Source organism: Dendrobates tinctorius, unplaced genomic scaffold, assembly GCF_039654945.1.
Source record: "Dendrobates tinctorius isolate UK_male_01 unplaced genomic scaffold, ASM3965494v1 ptg000175l, whole genome shotgun sequence".
In the NCBI taxonomy this organism is placed as follows: domain Eukaryota; kingdom Metazoa; phylum Chordata; class Amphibia; order Anura; family Dendrobatidae; genus Dendrobates; species Dendrobates tinctorius.
In genome coordinates this window covers 2163788-2186607 of record NW_027361842.1, presented here as the reverse complement: position 1 = coordinate 2186607, position 22820 = coordinate 2163788, and the positions used below count along the sequence as shown (strand labels likewise).

Here is a 22820-nt window from a genome sequence, read left to right as displayed (position 1 = left end):
GCTGCGGAATTTTCCATGCGGATTTGCTGCAGTTTCAAAACCGCAGAAAGAATGGACATGTCAATTCTTTCTGCGGATTGTGCTGCGGATTCCATCTCCTCCATTGTAGAGGTGATAAACCGCAGGCTAATCCGCAGAGCATTCCGCAGGTCTTCTGACCTGTGGATTTACCTGTGGATTTTACTAAGTCCGGAAGGACAAATCCGCAGAGCATTCCGCAGCGTGTGCACATACCCTTACGCTGAGGGGAATCAGCGTCTCTGCATTGTAAATAGACATGCTGCGGTCTATAGAGATGCGCCGCATGTCCGGTTACATGGGTCTGCCACCTGCATCTCTGAATGCATAGTGGAGATGGGATTTCATAAAATCCCATCCACTATGCTCTAACATCTGGACGCTGCGGATTGGACCCTGTGGATGAAGCAGTGTCCAACCTGCAGCTTTTACTGACAGTGGAAACGCAGCCTAGAAAGGCGTCACAGACAGACACACACCACCGCTTGTAAAACTTCAATTCCCATCATGACTTGCGATAGACTGTAAGCCAATGGCAGCATCACCTACAAAGCCACATGCCTTTTCCCGTGCATCCTAACTGATAGTACTGGTGACGTCACAAACTGACTAGCTGAAAAGCCAACTGAAATGCTAAAATCTGGATTGACAAGTGAAAGAGCCAATCGTTGTACAGTACTGAAAGCATAACTGTGGCGCGGCGGCCAATGAGAGGCGTGGTTTCTCGGAGACGCTCCCGCTGCGGTTTGTGTGAGCAGGCGAGGCTGGAGCTGGCTGATGATGGTGTGTATACGTGTGTACGCAGCTGGTACATGGTTGTCTGTGGCCATAGGGGGTCCTAGGAGGGAGGGGGCTGGCATAGTGCCCGCACACCCTCGCATGGGCCGTGTTGTGGGGTGGGAGGCTGTGGACGCTGTGTGCCGGGTGTAGTCAGCCGAGAGGCCTCTGACCTGCTGCTCCCATGGGTCTGTGTCAGCCATTCCGTTCTGGCGTGGTGGTCTAGGTAGTGTGGTGTAGGCAGTATGGCTGCCCCGTGGTGGCTGTCTCTTCCTACAGGAGTACGGGGAGGTCTGCCATGCAGGTGACTGGTAAAGCTGGGTGACAACCTTGTCATCACTGCAGTTACCGCCTCATTGGTTGTCACCAGCTCAGACACGTGAGGCTGGGACATGTCTGTAATAAGTGCTACTTTCCGCCCTTCTCGGAAGCTTTACATAGGGGCCACATTACTGGAGATCAGAGCACTGTGGGAAGGATGATTGAGAGCCGTCACCCCATGATCTAATGCCCAGCGAGTGATTGCATGCTGGGGATCCATACCTTGCATGGCTGCACCGTACTGCAGGGTCCCAGTACACTGACATACTCATCTGTTAGAAATGACAACCCTTCCATGGGATTTCAGAAAGTAATGCTGGCAGTAAAATGGCACCTATGTAAAGCAAAGAGATGCTCTGACCATTGGAAGGCAAAATACAAATTCCCAGACCACTTTCTCCTCGCTGTCATGAATAATGGCATCATTTGGGCGCTACGTGTGCTCCACGCCATGACAGACAATGCTTGGGCACACCTGAAGCATGGAGTCCCCCGTATCCCACTGATGACCTCTTTATTACATAGCTAACCAGCAAATAATGGAGCCCCTTGTATGTGCCTTGATCTGTAAGACGCTTTTGTCTCTTCTTGCTTCTAGGCGGACTTTTTAAAAGGCCTACCCGTGTACAATGAAACCAACTTTAGCAGATTTCATGCAGACTCTGTGTGTAAAGCCTCAGTAAGTTACTTTCAGAAGCACACATGGTGCTCATAATTGTGCTACTGTTTTATACTGTGCTGTCTGTATTCTCTGACTCGTGGACACGATATTGGGATTTGTGTAGTATGTGTGTGCTTTTTCTACTAGATTAAAGGGAACTTGACATGAGGCTTTACCCCTCTAGTAGGGTAATAGTGCTGTATTGTCAAGCTTAGTCCACCCCTATACCCTCAGCTCTGTGACGTGACAGCATGCTCATGGAAGGAGTAGCGGAACTTGCTGTGATGATGATCATGTGTGATAAGTGGTAATAAGGCCCCGTTACACGCATCAATGTCCCGGCGATCCCACCAACCATCCATCGTGGATGGGATCGCTGGTGAGCTGTCACATAGACAGACCCACCAGCGATCAGGACCAGCGAGGAAGCTGGTATCCAGGGTAAACAGCGGGTAACTAAGAGCTGCGCGGCTCTTAGATACCCGCTGTTTACCTTGAAAACCAGCGTTGCTGGTCTCTCTCTGCCACATGCAGCGATGCGTGCTGGCCAGCGGAAGACCAATGATCAAAAAACGGCCCAGGACGTTCGAGCACAATCAGCGATACCCGGCGGGGGGGGCCGGTCGCTGATCCATGTCACACACAGCGATGTCGCTGGCGAGAGCGCTGTGGCGTCAAAAAATCAGCAATCTCTCTTTGTGTGATGGGGCCTTAAGGCTAGGGTCACACAGGCGTGCCTTCTCTCCGAGATAATCGGGTCAGTTATGATGATCAGACCTTAATGAGTGTGATTCTCTCAGATGAGAAGATGGAGAGAAAAATGTCTCCATCCTGTCAGTCCGTGGAAATCGCACCGCACTCAGATGTCATCCGAGTGCAGTCCGATATTTTCCAAGGTCTCATTTACTTGCATGGCCAAGTGTGAGCCAAATATCGGCGCAAATTTGAGCGTGTAGCAATTTTTTTTTTTTTTATTCCCAGACCGCCTTTGTCAGATGGGGGAAAAAAAACTATGTGCACGGCCCCATAGCATAACGTTGGTCTGGCGGGCTGAGGCCAGAGGCTGATGCAGCATTGTTAAAGGAAATGTGTCATGACCAGGACTGTGGCGTCAGTAAGCCAAACCTCCAACTCCTCAATTTCCCTGACATCAACTCCTACTCCACCAAAATCGGCTCCATCTTCACAGCCAATACCAGGGCTGTGGAGTTGGTAAGCCAAACCTCCGACTCCTCATTTTCCATGACTCCCGACTCCACCAAAATAGGCTCTGACTCAAGACTCCTCAACCCTGATCATAACAAGTTTTCTGGAACACTTCAACAGATCCACTGATTCTGAGGTGTTTTCCTTTCCATGACATATTGTACTTCATGACAGTGGTAACATTTATGATATGCGGGAAAAAAAAATTGACAAACTTTAGCAATTTTCAAACTTAATTTTTATGCCCTTAAATCAGCGCTTTATATCACACAAACTAGTTATTAAATAACATTTCCCACATGTCTACTTTACATCAGCACAATTTTTGAAACATAATTTTTTTCTGTTAGGAAGTTGAAGGGTTAAAAGTTGACCAGTGATTTCTCATTTTTCCAACAAAATTTACAAAACCATTTTTTTTAGGGTCCACATTACATTTGAAGTGACTTTGAGGGGTCTATATGCCAGAAAATTTCCAAAAATGACACCGTTCTAAAAACGGCACCGCTCAAAGTGCTAAAACCGCAGACCCCAATTTTTTTTTTTTTATTTACCCAAGGGTAACCGGAGAAAATGCAAGTTTTCCTAGGTACGCCAATGCCCCATATGTAGCCGAAAACTACTATTTGAGCGCACGGCAGGGCTTGGACGGGAAGGAGCACCGCTTGAATGCAAAATTTGATGTAGTAATTAGCAAATGCCATGTTGCGTTTTGAGAACCCCTGATGTGCCTGTATAGTGGAAACCTCCACAAGTGACCCCATTTTGGAAACTAGACCCCTTAACGAACTTATCTAGATGTGTGGTGAGCACATTAAACCCCCAGGTGCGTCTCAGAAGTTTTATAGCGTAGAGCCATGAAAATAAAAACTGATTTTTCACAAATTTGTTTTAGCCCCAACTTTATTTTCAAAAGGGTAACAGTAGAAAATGGACTCCAAAATGTGTTGTGCAGTATGTCCTGTGTATGCAGATACCTCTTATGGGGTGGAGAACTACTGTTTGGGCGCTCTGAAAGAAAGAAGTGACGTTTTGGAATGCAGACTTTGATGGAATGGTCTGCGAGTGTCATGTTGCATTTGGAGAGCCCCTGATGTGCCTAAAGAGTGGAAACCCCCCACAAGTGACACCATTTTGAAAACTAGACCCCTCAAGGAATTTATCTAGATATGTGGTGAGCACCTTGAACCCACAGATCCTTCACAGAATTTTACAATGTTGATCTGTGAAAATTAAAAAAATATATTTATCACAGAAATGTTTTGACCTCAATCTTTTTTTTTTTTTTTTTTTTTTTTTTTTTAATTTTCACAGGGATAGGAGAAAATGGACCCCAAAGTTTGTTGTGCAATTTCTCCTGAGTATGCCGATGCCCCATATGTGGTTAAAATCTACTTTTGAGGCACAGTGCACAGCTCAGAAGGGAAGAGGCACCATATTACAGTGCAGATTTTGTGGGACTGGTTTGAGGGTGTCATGTCACATTACCCTTAAGGTATTAGAACCCCCCATAAGTGACCCAATTTTAAAAACTACACCTCTCAATGAATTCATCTAGGGTTGCAGTGATCATATTGACACCTCAGGTGTGGCACAGATTTTAATACAATTGGACAAAAAAATTACATTTTTTTATGACCAAAATTTTGTTTTAGCCTCAGATTTTACAGTTTCACACTGCAAAATGGGTAAAAATAGCACCAAAATCTGTCCCACAATTTCTGCTAAATGTACAAATACCCCATATGTGGCTGTACAGTACTACTTAGCCATACAGAGAGACTCTGGAGGAACGCAGCGCTATTTGCCTCCAGGAGCACAGATTTTCCTAGAATAGTTTGCAGACTCCACATACAGAGCCCCCTAAGTGCTAGAAAAGCAGAATCCTTCCTCTGGTGACCCAATTTTGGAAATTATCCCCTTTTGGGAATTTACCTACAGATGTAGTGATGATTTTGACTCCATGGGTGTTTTCAAGAAACAAGAAGCAGTGGATGTTGCTGAGTGAAAATTGCAAAGTGCCGTTGGTGGTGGCCAGCTCGTTGGTGGTGGCCAGCTCGTTGGTGGTGGCCAGCTCGTTGGTGGTGGCCAGCTCGTTGGTGGTGGCCAGCTCGTTGGTGGTGGCCAGCTCGTTGGTGGTGGCCAGCTCGTTGGTGGTGGCCAGCTCGTTGGTGGTGGCCAGCTCGTTGGTGGTGGCCAGCTCGTTGGTGGTGGCCAGCTCGTTGGTGGTGGCCAGTCCATGCACCTGTAAATTACACAGGCTGACACAGAAATGCCAAGCATGTGGGCGCTGTGATTTAGGGTGGTTTCACATTAGCGTTTCAGGGCGCAGCAACTGCCTGCGCACGGCCGCCACTAAGCCCCGCCCCCTGCCGCTCCGCCTATGGGCGCATGACGCTGCATGCGTCCCCTATCTTTAGCACTGGGGACGCAGGCCATGCGCAGTATGCGTTTGGCGGCGCGTGCGTCCTTTTGCATGTTGCAGTTTGGTTGCGCTCGGCGCACCGTCAAAAGGACGCATGCGCCACCAAACACATACTGCGCACAGCCTTCGTCCCCAGTGATAAAGATGCGGGACACATGCAGCACCTTGCGCTGGTAGGTGGAGCTATCGGAGGAGGCGCGGTGGGGGCGTGGCTTAGCGGCAGTTGTGTGCAGGCCGTCGCTGTTCCCTGAAACGCTAATGTGAAACCACCCTTAGTCATACTGTGGGGCTCAGAAGGGGGGGTGGATTTGGATTTGGGAGCACAGAGTTTTATGAATTTCTTATGGTGAGCAGGGTGGATAAAAATCTTGATTTTTTTAAAAAAATCAAAAAAATCAGATTTTTTTGATTTAAATCAGATTTTTTTGATTTAAATCATTTTTCTTTTCATAGACTTTAACCATCCCAGTAAAATGTCTGTTAAAAAAATAGGTTGTAAATTAATTGCCAGACTTACCACTAGTACTAGGCTCCTGGTGCATAAGAAGCTGTGGGGGTTCATTGACATTAGTTGTATCACTATCAACATCTTCATTTCCCTTCTGGTTGCAGTTTTCATAATGTGATTTCAAACGGCAAACAAGTCCTTGGATATCCTTTTGACAGTATTTGCACTTTGCTCTTGCACCTTTCTTTCCAAGATCTGCTGCTGGCATCTCAACAAAATGAACCCAAATAGGGTCTCTCTTACGACCTGCTGCCATGGCTCACACAGATCACTTATGAAGTTTGATTGTTACTACAGCCTGAGCCAAGCACTGCTGATGTTACTACAGCCTGAGCCAAGTACTGCTGACTATCCAACAAGTTTGGGCATGTCAACTGAATGCAGGGAAAAAGAAACTAAACCAAAACTGAAACCAAGCTAGAAGTGTGGAATTAAAGGGGCAGTATGAACAAAATGTGGAGGCTATTCATAGTTTATACAATTAAGACATGCTGCTTTTAAACACCTACCTATTGCCATATAGTAAAACAAAAAAGATTTTTACTTACTTTGGGGTCCCCCCCTCACCCTGGCGTTAGATCGTTGCCCCTAGTTTCGTCCGTGTAACTATGGGCGCACATGCACACTGCTCTCACTTCTCATTTTAATCGTGATTTATATTAAAAAAAAGCCTTTTGATTTAAATCAGTGATTTAAATCATGATTAAAATCATGATTTAAATCGATCCGATTTAAATAGAAAAAAATCTTTTGATTTAAATCGTGATTTAAATCATGATTTAAATCGGCGTGATTTAAATCAATCCACCCTGATGGTGAGTGAGGAGCCATCTAGCTTTTCCAGAGTCATTGCACTACCGGTAATGTGGAAACCCCCTATATTTCTGTTAACAGATGACAGACCTGAATGGGGACTTGCTTTTTTTGTGGATTGAGTTGAAGCTTTTATTGGGAACATTTTACATAACATTTGGGATCACAGTTATCCGGCGCTCTACGCTGACCACTTACTTTGGGGTTCTATCTAAATCTCAGAGTGACATGACAGATGAAACCCCCGAAGGATCCATTCACTGTAATGAGGCAGCAAAGTTACTCTGGACTCTGTGTGGCCTCTGTTCAGAGGACCACACTTTTATGCTCACCTAAAAAGATACACTGCTGGATCACAGGTCAAAGCCTACAAAGATTACTTACATGAACAAAAACGTCAGGGGAAAAAAAAACTTTCTTTGTTTGGACAATTAGCAAATCCATTAAAACAAATAAAAAGAGATCATAAACAGAAAAAAAGTAATCTCCAAGTATACAGAATATATTTAGATCTGTCCAACAATATTTAAAACAGTCATGCATATGTCTCTTTATACGTGGCATGCCCATATTGAAAAAGTATAAAAATTAAAACTAAATACCACACTTTCATCCTAAGAAATTTATGGTGCTGCATATTCTCCACCTAGTGGCAGATGACAGTAATGGCCCCACATGCAAAAAACAATGCATAACGGGTTAAGGACTTGCACACAAGTGAATATTAGATTGTGTCCTACATGTTAATAAAGTGACAGTGATCATGTACAAAAATATTAAGATTTGAATCCTCATTGATACCTTTTAAAGAATCCTGTGACAATGTAAAAATGTGAAAAAAAAAAAAAAAGGAAGAAAAGAAAATATTAATCCAATAATACATTTTTTACTCTTCGCCACGACAGCACCCACTGGAGGTATCGGATCCGCCCATTTGGAACAGGAAACCCTACAGGAAAGATAAAAGGGGCGGTCCACCTTTCCTCCTCAGTTTTGGTTTCCTGTTCCAAATGGAGCAGGATCCTGCAGGATCTTACCTGGGCCATGCATCCGCCTGTGCGGTCTCTTCGGGAATGGCAGGGGCTGCGGTCCGGAGGCAGCGTCGGGGGAGACTCCGTTTGACGGCTCCCCCCTCGTCTGGTGGCATAGTGGTAATGGCCGGGTCCGGGGAGGGCCGCCCGGTCTTACCAGGGAGCGCGCCGGTCTGGCATCCGGGAGATTTCCCCCCCCCCCCCCCCATTCCCATCGGTGGGGGTATAGCGTGGATGGTGAGGCCATGTGCGCGCGAGCCGCGTGTGTTAATAGCGGTGGCGCGGGAGCAGGCCGGCGCCCGACGCTCCCATACCCCGGAAGTAATGGTTGAACTTCCGGGGTAAGATGGCGATGACGCGGCGCATGCGCCCTGTGACAGGGCGACTTCCGGGGCAACGATACAGATAAAACAGCGCTGCAGCGCTGCAACATTGGAACATGTCGTCCCCCGCAGAGTCGCAAACCCCAGCAGGGGATTCAGCTGGGGGCAACTCCACCAGGGACCGCAGCGCCAGGACGGAGACTGCCCGCAGGAGCGAGGCAGCAGAAACCCGATTCAAACCGTCTCAGCCATCTGAACCGGTATTAAGCTTCACTGGGTGAGTGTGCAAAGCATATGCTCTACCTATTAAGCTAACCTCCTCTCCTCCCCCCTCTCTTTACCTTTGACCTCCCGTTTCAGTCAAAGAAAAAAGGAAAAACAAAACATAAAGAATGTGCATTATGTTCAGAGCCTCTCCCTGACTCCTACCCCAAAAAACTCTGCAAACAATGCATGAAAGAGACCAGGCAGGGGCCGACGATATCTTCTCAGGATATCCGAGCCATAATTAGGGAGGAAATACAAGCCATCAACCGCTCCAGCACTCCCGCAGAGTCCAGGCATAGAAAACAGGTTATTGTCAGTTCAGAGTCAGAGGAAGAACAGGGGTTAAACTCAGGCTCCGCATCCACGTCCTCATCATCATCCTCGGAGGCGGAAGGACGCGCATGTTTTCCTCTGGACAGCGTAGATAACCTGGTAAAAGCGGTTAGGAATACTATGGGGTGTGAAGAGGAAAGGGGAGCCCAGACCGCGCAGGACATTATGTTTGCGGGATTGGCAGAAAAAAAGAGGAGATCATTTCCAGTAATACCGGCAATTAAAGATCTCATCAAAAGGGAATGGGAAAAACACGACCAGAGGGGTTTTCTCCCATCCGCTTCAAAACGGAAGTACCCGTTCACTGATGAAGATCTATTAAAATGGTCTAAAATACCAAAGGTGGACGCTGTCATATCCTCCACTTCCAAACAAACCTCGATCCCGGTCGAGGACGCAGGATTGTTAGCAGACCCATTGGACCGAAAGGCTGAATCCTCGCTCAAAAGGTCCTGGGAGTCCACCACCGGGGTATTCAAACCCGCAATAGCCAGCACATGTACTGCTAGGTCAATGCTGGTATGGCTAGATCAATTAGACCAGCAGATTGAGCAAAGAGTGTCAAGGGAGAAACTGCGTGCAGCCATCCCGTTGATAAGAGGGGCAGCTGCCTTTATGGCAGACGCTTCAGCGGACACCCTAAGACTTGCAGCAAGGTCGGCAGCCCTGGTGAATAACGCCAGACGCGCGCTTTGGATAAAAAGCTGGAAAGGGGATGCACAATCAAAATCCAAAATTAGTGCAACCCCATGCGAGGGTGAGTTCCTCTTCGGAAAAGCCTTAGACGAAATTCTCGCCAAGGCAAAAGAAAGGAAAAAGGCCTTCAGTGATTCTCCCATTCCGTTTTATAGGAAAACCTTTAAAAGACGGCCATTCGGGAGAAGAAGACAATCGGACAGAACGAGATGGGCCACGAAAGACGAAAAGCAGAAGGGTACCATCTTCAGAGGGCCAACATATAGGAGAGAAAAAAATTAAAAGTTTAGACCCACCGGTTGGGGGCAGATTAAAATTTTTTTTTTACCAAATGGGAACAAATTACATTAAACCCATGGATTTTGAATATAATCAAGGAAGGAATAAAGATTGAATTCCTTCGAATCCCCTATGAGTTCTTTGTTATAACTCGCCTTAATTCCTCACTTCAGCAAAAGGCTCTCGAAGACGAGATTCGAGTCCTGCTAGCTAAAAAAGTTTTAGTTGACGTCCCTGAGGAACAACAGGGTAGAGGCTTTTACTCTCCCCTGTTTTTGGTGTCTAAACCAGACGGTACATTTAGAACCATTATTAATTTAAAGAAGCTAAATTCATTTATAAAAAATTATAAGTTCAAAATGGAATCGATTAGATCCACTATAAAGCTTCTTTTCCCAAATTGCGTAATGGCAGGGATTGATTTAAAAGATGCTTATTATCATCTCCCTATACACAACAGATTCCAGAAATACCTAAGAGTCGCAGTGGAAGTCGAGGGCAGGATTCGTCATTTCCAATACGCGGCCATGCCCTTCGGGCTTTCCACGGCACCAAGAATATTTACCAAGGTGATGGCAGAAGTGATGGCCTACCTTCGCCAAAAGGACACACTAATTGTACCATATCTAGACGACTTCCTAGTAATTGGGAATTCAGTCAAACAATGTACTGAACGCGTGACTGACGCAGTCTCCTCTTTTCAGAGCCTTGGCTGGATCATCAATATCCAAAAGTCCAGACTCGATCCGCAATCTCTCCAGACATTTCTAGGATTTCAACTAGATTCCTTGACCCAGAGATGTCTACTACCCCAGGTAAAAATCATCCTCACAAAACAAAAAATACAAGCAGCTATAGATAAACCACGTGTATCCTTAAGAGGAGCAATGTCACTATTAGGATCACTAAATTCTTGCACCCCGGCAGTCCGGTGGGCCCAGTACCATGTCCGTACACTACAACACCAGATCCTCCAGGAGGATAAGCGACATAGTGGTCGTTTACAGAGCAAAATAACCCTGTCACAAGAAGTCTTGACTTCCCTAGAGTGGTGGTTAGACGATGACCATTTATGTTCAGGAGTCCCATGGGTTATAGTTCCATCCTGTATTGTAACCACCGATGCCAGTCCCCAGGGCTGGGGAGCCCACATGGAGAATGGGTTTTATCAGGGAAGGTGGAGTAAAGAGGAATGTGATTACTCATCTAATTTAAAAGAACTGACTGCAGTGTTCTATGCTCTATACAACTTCCTTCCGCAGCTCCAACAGAAGCATGTAAGGATCCTGTCGGACAATACCACCACAGTGGCATATATAAACAGACAAGGAGGAACTCGATCAGAGACTCTGATGTCTTCAGCGGCAAAAATTTTAAACTTAGCAGAAAACTATTTTTTGTCCCTCTCGGCCCTTCATATAAGAGGCGAGAGCAATCAAAAGGCAGACTTCCTAAGCCGTCACACTCTACGACAAGGAGAGTGGTGCCTCAATCGGAAGGTCTTCAGGGACATAGTAGCCGCATGGGGACAACCCGAGGTGGATCTTTTTGCCACAAGGGAGAACAGGCAGATAAAAACCTTTGCTTCCCTATCTCCGTCAGATCACCCAAACATACTGGACGCCTTTCTAGTTCCATGGAATTTCAACCTAGCGTATGCGTTCCCTCCATTGATCCTCCTACCTCAAGTAATTCGGAAGATCAGAGACGACAAAGCAAGAATAATCTTAATAGCACCGTTCTGGCCAAAAAGACCGTGGTTTTCGTGGCTGCAGATTATGTCGATAACAGATCCTTGGGTCCTTCCGACTGCCAATCTACTCTCCCAAGGCCCCTTTTTCCACCCTCAAGTGCTCAGCTTGCACTTGACGGCGTGGAATTTGAGAGGCAGTTATTGAGGACAAGAGGATTCTCGGAGTCCTTAATTGCTACACTACTACAAAGTAGAAAACAGTCCACGACCCAGATTTACATTAGAATATGGAAAAAATTTCTTCAATTCCATACAGTACCTCATACAACAGAAGTTCCGATAATCCCAATCTTGGAATTTCTGCAGAAGGGGAAAGACTTAGGCTTAGCAGTAAATACACTGAAAGTACAAATATCGGCATTAGGAGCACTATATGGCCATAATATAGCAGGCAACAAATGGATAACTCGTTTTATTACAGCATGTGAACGAATAACTCCAATCCACATACCCTCCGTCCCTACATGGGATCTAAATCTGGTCTTAGACGCCCTAACGGTAGACCCCTTTGAGCCGATCGACACAATACCCTTCAAATACTTAGCACTTAAAATGGCCCTCTTAGTATCACTAACCTCAGCTAGAAGAGTGGGTGATATTCAGGCCTTGTCAATAGATCCACCTTTTTTTCAAGAATACCAAGACAGATTGGTATTAAAACCAGACCCTGCCTACCTGCCAAAAGTGGCAACAAAATACCATAGATCTCAGGAGATACTCCTCCCAACCTTCTATAAAAATCCCTCTACTCCGGAAGAGCAGAGGTTCCATACTCTGGACGTCAAAAGAACTGTCCTAAAATGTATTGAGAGGTCCAACAGTTGGAGGCAGAGTAGGGCCCTATTTGTTTCATTTCAGGGCTGTAAGAAGGGGTATGGAGTCACGAAGAGCACCATTTCCCGGTGGATCAGAGAGGCCATTCGTTTAGCCTACTCCGCAAAAAACGAAGATCCTCCAGGGAACATCAGGGCGCATTCCACCAGGGCAATGGCAACCTCCTGGGCGGAAAAGGGAGATGTTCCGATTGAAACTATATGTAAGGCGGCAGTTTGGTCATCCCCTTCTACCTTCTATAACCACTACAGACTTGATCTTTCATCAACCTCTGACTTAAGCTTTGGCAGGACTATCCTTGGCACGGTGGTCCCACCCAGGTGATGGTCTCTGGAATCTCTCCAGTGGGTGCTGTCGTGGCGAAGAGTAAAAAGCCGGATTACTTACCGGTAATGCTCTTTTAATGAGTCCACGACAGCACCCGTTCACTTCCCCCCCTAAAGATATCAATAGTTAAAGTATTACCAAATAATGGATAAGAAAGATGTTAAAATAAGAGAACATTGCCTAATCCTTGGCGGTCCTTCTGGTACTCTGAAACGTAAAACTGAGGAGGAAAGGCGGACCGCCCCTTTTATCTTTCCTGTAGGGTTTCCTGTTCCAAATGGGCGGATCCGATACCTCCAGTGGGTGCTGTCGTGGACTCATTAAAAGAGCATTACCGGTAAGTAATCCGGCTTATTTATGTAAAAAAGCAAACATTCTACCTCTTAAAAATCAGAATAGAAAGGGATCAGAAAATGTCATGTGTCTGAAAATGGTCCCAATTAGAGTTGAACGACTTTGGTTGGATCGGGTTTCATGAAACAAAATTTGTTTCAGATGAAACTGGTCCGACTAGGGCAAAAAAAAGTCGGCGTTTTGTCCGAAACCTGACCCCAATGCAAGTCAATGGGGAATAAAAGTCGGCTTTGAGTGGATGAATGTCCACCTATGATCTGGCAGTGTCTGTCTTTTTAGGATTGCATAAAAGTGCAATCAGCCATAGTTTTGTGCACTTCTGAAAAGGACACCGCTGAACAGAGGCTAGTTCAGAGTAACTCTGCTGCTTCATTATAGTGAATGGATCCCCCGGGGGGTTTTATATGAATCACATGGCTCAGATTTAGATGGCAACCCCAAAGAAAGTGCTCAGCGTAGACCAGAAGATAAGTGATCTCAAATGTTATGTAAAATGTTCCCAATAAAAGCTTCAACTCCATTCACAAAAAAGGCAAGTAGCCCAACTCAGGTCTGTCATCTGTTAACGGAAATATAGGTGGCTTCCACGTAGCACAAAGGCTCTGGAAAAGCAAAATGACTTCTCACCCACCAAAAGAAATTCCGGAAATTCTCCGCTCCCAAATGCCCCCCTCCCATCTGAGCCCCAGTGTGCTTAAACTACATATAGCGTCCACATGTTTGGCATTTCTGTAGTGATGAGAGCCGGCCTAATTTACAGGTGTGTGTCTCCAGAAACATGAACTAGGCATAATATGTACTGGTGACTGCAGCGTACTGGTCAGTACAATGGCAGCTTGTTTCACTCAGCAGCATCCAATACTGCTGTTTCTGGATAACGCCCATGGAGTCAAAATCGTCACTACATCTGTACATAAATTCGCAAAGGGGTAGAATTTCCAAAATGGGGCCACTTGAGGGGGGATTCTGCTCTTCTAGCAATTAGGGGCTCTGTGTATGGAGTCCCCATACTGTTCTAGGAAAATCTGCGCTCCAAGAGGCAAATAGCGCTGCGTTCCTCCCGAGTCTCCCCGTGTCTGGGGTATCTGTGAACTCAGGAGAAATTGCAGAACAAATTTCAAGGTCCATTTGTGAAAATATAACATTTGGGGCTTAAAAACATTTTTGTGGGATTTTTTTTTTTTTTGTTAAATTTTCACAGCTGAACGTTATAAACTTCAGTGAAACACCTGGGGGATCAAGGTGCTCAACACACATCTGGATAAGTTCTCTAAGGCAGGGGTCCCCAACCGCCGGGCCGCTGCAGTGCCCTTGCCGGTCCGCGGACACAAGGGGAGCCAGGGGCGGTCAGTGGCGTAGCGGGGGCTGGGGCGGCGCGCAGCAGTTCTTAGCGGCGGCAGGGAGCGATCCAAGCAGCTCCGCTGCCTGCAAGAGGGAATAGCAGGAGCGGAGCTGCAAGGACCCGTCCAGCTTCCTGCCCGCCGCCCGCGCTTCCTGTCTCTGACACAGAGAGGAGCGCGGCCACTGCTGTGTCAGAGCGAGGAAGCGCGGGCGGCGGACAGGTGAGAGGAGAGGTGGTGTCTGTGTATGTATGTATATGTATGTGTATGTGTGTATGTGTATGTGTATGTGTATGTGTATGTGTATGTGTGTGTGTGTGTGTGTGTGTGTTGGTCTGTGTTTGTGTAGCCTGGCCCTGGAGGAGATAGGGACATGAGGAGAAGGCCATGAGGGAAGTGATGGAGAGACAGCAGTGATGGGGTGAAGGCAATGATGGGGAGAGGGGAGTGATGGGGTGAAGGTAATGATGGGGTGAAGGGAGTGATGGGGTGAAGGCAGTGATGGGGTGAAGGCAGTGATGGGGTGAAGGCAGTGATGGGGTGAAGGCAGTGATGGGGTGAAGGCAATGATGGGGTGAAGGCAATGATGGGGAGAGGGGAGTGATGGGGTGAAGGCAATGATGGGGAGAAGGGAGTGATGGGGTGAAGGTAATGATGGGGAGAGGGGAGTGATGGGGTGAAGGCAATGATGGGGAGAGGGGAGTGATGGGGTGAAGGCAATGATGGGGAGAAGGGAGTGATGGGGAGAGGGGAGTGATGGGGTGAAGGCAATGATGGGGAGAAGGCAATGATGGGGAGAAGGCAATGATGGGGAGAAGGCAATGATGGGGAGAAGGGAGTGATGGGGTGAAGGTAATGATGGGGAGAGGGGAGTGATGGGGTGAAGACAGTGATGGGGTGAAGGCAATGATGGGGAGAAGGGAGTGATGGGGAGAAGGGAGTGATGGGGAGAAGGGAGTGATGGGGAGAAGGGAGTGATGGGGAGAAGGGAGTGATGGGGAGAAGGGAGTGATGGGGAGAAGGGAGTGATGGGGAGAAGGGAGTGATGGGGAGAAGGGAGTGATGGGGAGAAGGGAGTGATGGGGAGAAGGGAGTGATGGGGAGAAGGGAGTGATGGGGAGAAGGGAGTGATGGGGAGAAGGGAGTGATGGGGAGAAGGGAGTGATGGGGTGAAGGGAGTGATGGGGTGAAGGCAATGATGGGGAGAGGGGAGTGATGGGGTGAAGGCAATGATGGGGAGAAGGGAGTGATGGGGTGAAGGTAATGATGGGGTGAAGGGAGTGATGGGGTGAAGGCAATGATGGGGAGAGGGGAGTGATGGGGAGAGGGGAGTGATGGGGAGAGGGGAGTGATGGGGAGAGGGGAGTGATGGGGTGAAGGCAGTGATGGGGTGAAGGCAGTGATGGGGAGAAGGGAGTGATGGGGAGAAGGGAGTGATGGGGAGAAGGGAGTGATGGGGAGAAGGGAGTGATGGGGAGAAGGGAGTGATGGGGAGAAGGGAGTGATGGGGAGAAGGGAGTGATGGGGAGAAGGGAGAGATGGGGAGAAGGGAGAGATGGGGAGAAGGGAGAGATGGGGAGAAGGGAGTGATGGGGAGAAGGGAGTGATGGGGAGAAGGGAGTGATGGGGAGAAGGGAGTGATGGGGAGAAGGGAGTGATGGGGAGAAGGGAGTGATGGGGAGAAGGGAGTGATGGGGAGAAGGGAGTGATGGGGAGAAGGGAGTGATGGGGAGAAGGGAGTGATGGGGTGAAGGGAGTGATGGGGTGAAGGCAATGATGGGGAGAGGGGAGTGATGGGGTGAAGGCAATGATGGGGAGAGGGGAGTGATGGGGTGAAGGGAGTGATGGGGTGAAGGCAATGATGGGGAGAGGGGAGTGATGGGGTGAAGGCAATGATGGGGAGAAGGGAGTGATGGGGTGAAGGCAATGATGGGGAGAGGGGAGTGATGGGGTGAAGGTAATGATGGGGTGAAGGTAATGATGGGGTGAAGGTAATGATGGGGTGAAGGTAATGATGGGGTGAAGGGAGTGATGGGGAGAAGGGAGTGATGGGGAGAAGGGAGTGATGGGGAGAAGGGAGTGATGGGGAGAAGGGAGTGATGGGGAGAAGGGAGTGATGGGGAGAAGGGAGTGATGGGGAGAAGGGAGTGATGGGGTGAAGGCAATGATGGGGAGAGGGGAGTGATGGGGTGAAGGCAATGATGGGGAGAGGGGAGTGATGGGGTGAAGGCAATGATGGGGAGAGGGGAGTGATGGGGTGAAGGCAATGATGGGGAGAGGGGAGTGATGGGGTGAAGGCAATGATGGGGAGAGGGGAGTGATGGGGAGAAGGGAGTGATGGGGTGAAGGCAATGATGGGGAGAGGGGAGTGATGGGGTGAAGGTAATGATGGGGTGAAGGTAATGATGGGGTGAAGGTAATGATGGGGTGAAGGTAATGATGGGGTGAAGGGAGTGATGGGGAGAAGGGAGTGATGGGGAGAGGGGAGTGATGGGGAGAGGGGAGTGATGGGGAGAGGGGAGTGATGGGGAGAGGGGAGTGATGGGGAGAGGGGAGTGATGGGGAGAGGGGAGTGATGGGGAGAGGGGAGTGATGGGCTGAAGGCGATGGGGAGAAGGGAGTGATGGGGAGAAGGGAGTGATGGGGAGAAGGGAGTGATGGGGAGAAGGGGGTGATGGGGAGAAGGGGGTGATGGAGCACTTATTCAAAACCTATGGTGAGTTGAGTCACATTATAAATGTTATTTAATTCCAAGTATGCACTGCTACACTACAACCGTGTCCATAGCCCCGCCCCCTTATGACCAAAGCCCCGCCCCTGCCACACCTCCATCCCCGCCCTGCCGGGCCATGGAAGAATGGTCTTGCTTGAAACCGGTCCCTGGTGCAAAAAAGGTTGGGGACCACTGCTCTAAGGAGTCTATTTTCCAAAATGGGTTCACTTGTTGGGGAATTTCAACTATTTAGGCACATCAGGGGCTCTCCAAACGCGACATGGAGTCTAATTATTCCAGCAAATTTTGCATTCAAAAAGTCAAATGGTGCTACTTTCCTTCCGAACTCTGCTGTGCGACAGTAGTTCTCTCCCTCATATGAGGTATAGGCGTACTCGGGAGGTATTGCACAACAAATTGTATGGTCCATTTTTCCCCAGTTACTTTTTTTCTTACTTTCGCAAGGGTATGTCTAAAGCCTGTTTCACACTTACGTTTTTTTTGTCAGTTGCAATCCGTGAAAAAGGCGGAGAACGGATCCGTGTCCGTTGAGAAACTAACAGGTGTCACCGGACCGTGGTTTTGACGGATCTGCCGAAGTCTGCATTTTAAGGCTATGTGCACATGCTGCGGTTTTTGCTGCCGTTCCGCTGCGGTTTTGGCCACAGCAGAACCGCAGCAGTTCTGCAGACAGTGTACAGTAGCATGTTATCGTATGGGATTTACATTCTGCTGTGCACATGCTGTGGATTTTTAACTGCAGAAAAGCTGCGGTTTTGAATTCGCAGAAAGAAATGACATGTCACTACTTTTCTGCGGATTCTGCTGCGGTTTACCATCTCCTCCATTGTAGAGGTGATAAACCGTGGGGGAAAACCGCAGGTCATTTTAAGGAAAAAGGAAAGAGAATTTTCGCCGCTCCCCAGAACGGCATTTCATAGTTAAAATGCTTCCAGGCATGCGCACAGCAAAATAGCGGACCGTCAAAGAAAAATAAAACGTTGCAGTGTCCGTCCCATCCGCCCGGGAGACGCTGAAATCTTGGCGGATCCGTCAAAAAAACGGGTGGGACGAACAAACATCAGTCAAGATCCGCCACTAATGTAAGTCTATGGGGGAAAGACAGATCCGCCCTTTTTCTGGCGGATCTGTTTTTTTAAAAAATTGGCTGATTTTGACTGATGTCAAAAAGCGGAAGTGTGAAACAGGCCTAAAGGAAACTTTTTGTGAGGAAAAATTAAATATTTATTTTTTCCTAGGAAGCATCTGAAGAATTAATAAACTTCTTGAATGTTGTTTTGAGCACCTGGGGGGGGGGGGGTGCAGTTTTTAGAAAGGTGTCACTTTTGGACATTTTCTGTAACTTAAGCCCTGCAAAGTTGCTTCAAATATGACGTGGTCCTTAAATGGTTTTGTTTTATATAATGTTAAAATGATTCCTGGGGAGAAGAAATCCATTTTGTGTTTCTTGTGTAATCAGTGTCAGGGTATGTTTCCACTGTCGGTAAACGCTGCGTGTTTGAAGCTGTGTACATCCGCAGCCTCAAACCCGTAGCGTGCAGATGTTACAGGATAGTGGATGGGATTTCAAGAAATCTCATGTCCACTATGCGTTAAGACGCCCGCGGCATCCCTGAGTAACCGGACATGTCTATTTATTTATTTATTTTTTTTTGTAAATTCTTTATTTTTACAAGAGAATACAGGAAGAATGACATGTCAAAATTACAATCAGACCATGAAGCATTTTGTGGTTAAATTGACATGTATGGTAATACTAGAGGAGGAGGGGGGCGTGAAGGTTGAGTGGGTCGAGGATGGGGGAGGAACATGGGGGATGAGGTAAGGGAAAACATGAAAGAAAAGGGGGATATCAACTAGGTATAACATAAACTAGTGAAGGTACACATGCCGAAACCTCAAACATTTAGCTTAACAAAGGTGTTCAGGAGTCGTATAGCAGGGCGAAAAGTATTCATAATGGTCTTTCTAGTCCTTACCCAATTGCAGCTTTTTCCTGGGAGCCCAAGTACACACATAGGGAACCTCCCAACTCGAGAGTTCTTCGAGGCGGGGGATTTGGTTCACCTTGGAGGTCCACTCGGTATGGAGGGAGGAGTCTCGTCTCTCCAGTGTAAGGTTATCAGGTGGTTTACTGCACCCACCAGTAGCAGGAGAAGCCCATGCTTTACTGACTTGAAGTTTTTTGATGGGCATGAAAGTAAGGCATCTGAGGCTTGTAGGTCAGTTTTAATTAGCTATAACTTTTTAAGAGTAAAATTAATCCCCTCCTAAAATACCTTTATCACCGGGCATTCCCAGAAGATGTGTGTGGTGTCCCCTCTGCTTGTGGCATCTCCAACATATACTAGAGTCAGCTATCCCCAGATGGCGTTTGACCAGGGTCATATGCCATCTAGTTAATATTTTATAAGAATTTTCTTGGAGTAAAATACATCTGGAGAAGCCACGTGTGTGAAGAAGTATCCTGAAGGTCTGTTCATCTGAGAAGTTAATGTTAAGTTCTGACTCCCAGGAAAATAAAAATGATGGTTTAAATCCTTGGGGAGGGGGTAATAAGTCGGGAATGTATACGAGATATAAGTTTTGGTCTCGGAGTCGGGAGTTTAGTCATGATATCTAGCCAGGACCAAGTGGATTTGAGTGGGTATTGTTGTTTAAATTGTTAAAGAGCTCGTTTAACATGTTGCGTTTGGAGGAAATTTCCTGGTTGGATCAGTGCATTTCCAGGCCAATCCCCATTTTCGAGGACATTGCCCTCATAGAAGCTATTCAACGTTTCTCTGGGTAGTCTAGCCCAAAGGTTATAGGGGGTCATGAAATCCAGGATCCACCAAGAATGGTATTGTAGCAATAGGCGCCTGTGTGGACGAGAAGGAATCTGGAGGGAGATCATCAATTATCAAACGTTTAACCCGTAAAGTGGACAGTCACTTCAGCTAACCCAAGAGCTACGGAAGGCCTCGCCCTAGACCATAGGCATGGCACTCCCTCAGGACCTAATAATATCAGATCTATGTTGTACTGATCTCCTGTTTCATGGCTATGCACCACCTTCAGCCATTACGCAAGCGTATAGCTTTGTAATAAAGATATGGGTTCGGAACCCCCAATCCTCCTGAGGTATTTGGATATGAGAGTTTATAAGGTAACCTTGCAGGTTTTTGCTTCCATACGAATTTAGATATTAAGGATTTTAAATTTTTAAAGAGAGTTTGTGGTATATGTATAGGGACCATAGTCCTGGTGTATAGTATTACTGGCATAACATAAGTTTTAAAAACATTAATACGTCCCAGCCAAGATAATTTAGGTAGGTTGTATGACCTCATCAGCGCTTCTACTTTCTTCAGCAGGGGGGAATAGTTAGTATGAAATAGGTTTGCAGGATCTTTAGTAATCGATACCCCCAAGTACTTTATAGAATCTGTGGACCAGGAGAAAGGGGCTTGTCTACGGAGAGAGGTCAATTGGGTGTTTGACAGGGATATATTGATTTCGAGGCATTAATTTTAAAGTTAGATAACCGGCCAAATTGATGTATGTTGAGGATTTTTTGAAATGCCTGGGACCCCTGCCTAGTGCCGTTATTTATGCTAAAGCTACGGACATGTCTATGTTGTGGAGACGCTCCTTCTCCACAGCATAAGTTTCCCATTCACTATCATTAGCTGCAGTCAAACCACCTTTATAGTCACGTGCATACTAAGTGCGGTAACTCAGCTTAGGCTGGTTTCACATTTGCGTCTGTGTGTGCAGCGTTTCATCCGCAGCAATCCACATGCGTCATGTGTAACTTTAACATGGTGTACACAGGAACATGCATTTGCATCAGTTAGCTTGTGTCAGCGTACGAATGCATGTTTTTTTGGTGTGCGGCGGGGTCCGGCGACCGCAACATGTAACATTTTTGGAGGCGGCAAGTGGCAAAAATCCGTCAAATATGCGGATGTGTGCGTAAAAAAAACAACGCATTACTGTCTATGGGAACGCATGCGTACGCAAGGACATGCGTATGCATCCGTTCGATACGCATGCGTTCTTCAAAATGTAAATAGAAATCCCATGAGACACGCCCATTTTCTGTCATATCGAACGCATGCACATAAACAACGCAAACGCAGCTTTTTTTTGGCATCATGTGTAAGATGTGAATAAAAAAACTCTGCGTAAAACATGCGTTTGGATTCGTATGATACGCTGCTTACTCAAGCGCTAATGTGAACCTAGCTTTGCTACGCATGTGAACTAATTTAAATGTCTTGCCTTCTTCCACAGTCAGAAGTTCTCGTCCACTGCAGTTCTCGCGATGAGATGAGCTGACCGTGAGAACTGCAGTGCACGTGACCCTGGTGACTGAGTTATCTCCGGTCAACCGCGGTCATCATCTTCAAGCTCTGCGGTGTCTGGATGTCAGGCTGGATGGTGGCATAATGCCACCGTTCAGCCAAAGGCATCCAGACATAGCAGAGCTGGACTTGTCGTGGGATAGTATGGATATCTTCTCAGCGGACAGGTTTGGTATACTGTTGCTTTTTTATTTTATTTCTCTTTAACAGGAGATCGAGGGGTTTGGTGGAATAGGCGATGCAGTAAGTATGGTTTAATTTAAGAATATTAAAGGCGTCTGTGTCATTATTTCAAATAAAGGACTTTGTTCTGGCTGTGTCTTTATTTACCATATAATTATAGGATTAGTAATGGATATATAGACGCTCCTCTATTACTAAGCCTTGGGCTTGATGTCGCTGGACAATACAAAGGTGACATCAACCCCACAAATTATCCCACTTGCCACCGCTACAGGGCAAGTGGGAAGAGCTCGGTAAAGTGCCATAATTGACGCATCTTTGGATGCGCCAATTGTGGGGCCGCTGCAGGCTGCTATTTTTAGGCTTGTGAGGGCCAAAATCCATGGGCCTCGCCAGCCTGAGAATGCCATGCTGCAGCTGTCTGATTTTTCCATGGCTGGTTAACAAAAATAGGGGGTTACCCCATGCATTTTTTTTTTTTTTTTTTTTTTTTTGCGGGGATCCCACTATTTTCGCTAATCATCCAAGGTAAGCAGACTGCTGTGACCTGGTATTAGGCTGGCAAGGTTCATGGATATTGGATCCATACCAGTCCCAGTAGTCTGCTTAAGGCTGGCTTCACATTTGCGGTTTAATCCGCTGCGTTTGATTCGCATATATACATCTGCATACGTCTTGTGTACAGGGACATGCGTTCGGGTGCGTTTGAGTACAGTTGTCCTTTCCGCGGTATGCGGTTGGGGGCGCCAAACGCATCTTGTTGCATTTTTTGCAGCGTCAAATATCCGCTGTCATCCGCATGCGGATGACGTGCGTAAAAAAAACCCGCGTTACTGGCTAATGAAACGCAAGCGTACGCAACAATTGTGGAATTCCATTTTTTTTTTTCCAATTTCACCATACTTGAAATTTTTCCCATTTTCCAGTACATTATATGGTAAAGTAAATGGTTTCGTTGAAAATTACAACTCGTCCCACAAAAAACAAGCCCTCACATGGCCATATTGATGGAAAAATAAATTTATTGCTCTTTGAAGAAGAGAAAATGGCCCCGGGATAAAGGGGCTAATGGCTACACAATTATTGCCTTTTGAGATTTGAATACTTGAGGCTAAAATAACATTGTAGTGGGAAAAAATGAAATTTCATTTTCACACTTCACACTCAATGTTGTAAAATTCTGTGAAATATCGGAGTTTAAAATGCTCACTACACTTCTTGAGGAATTGTTTGAGAGGTGTAGTTTCCAAAATGGGGTCACTTGTGGGGGTTATTGCTGTTTTGGCAT

The 22820-nt window shown here is 46.8% G+C and overlaps 1 protein-coding gene across 1 annotated transcript in view; it reads left to right on the top strand.

Annotated features, from left to right (window-relative positions):
- Window positions 1-644: 644 nt before the first annotated feature.
- Window positions 645-22820, top strand: part of DDA1 (DET1 and DDB1 associated 1) — a 33189-nt gene continuing 11013 nt past the window's right edge. Inside the window, exons 1-2 of the mRNA XM_073551335.1 lie at window positions 645-801; window positions 1715-1795. Coding sequence (XP_073407436.1) covers window positions 796-801; window positions 1715-1795 — 87 coding nt within the window. The 5' untranslated portion in view covers window positions 645-795. The remainder of the gene's footprint in view (window positions 802-1714; window positions 1796-22820) is intronic.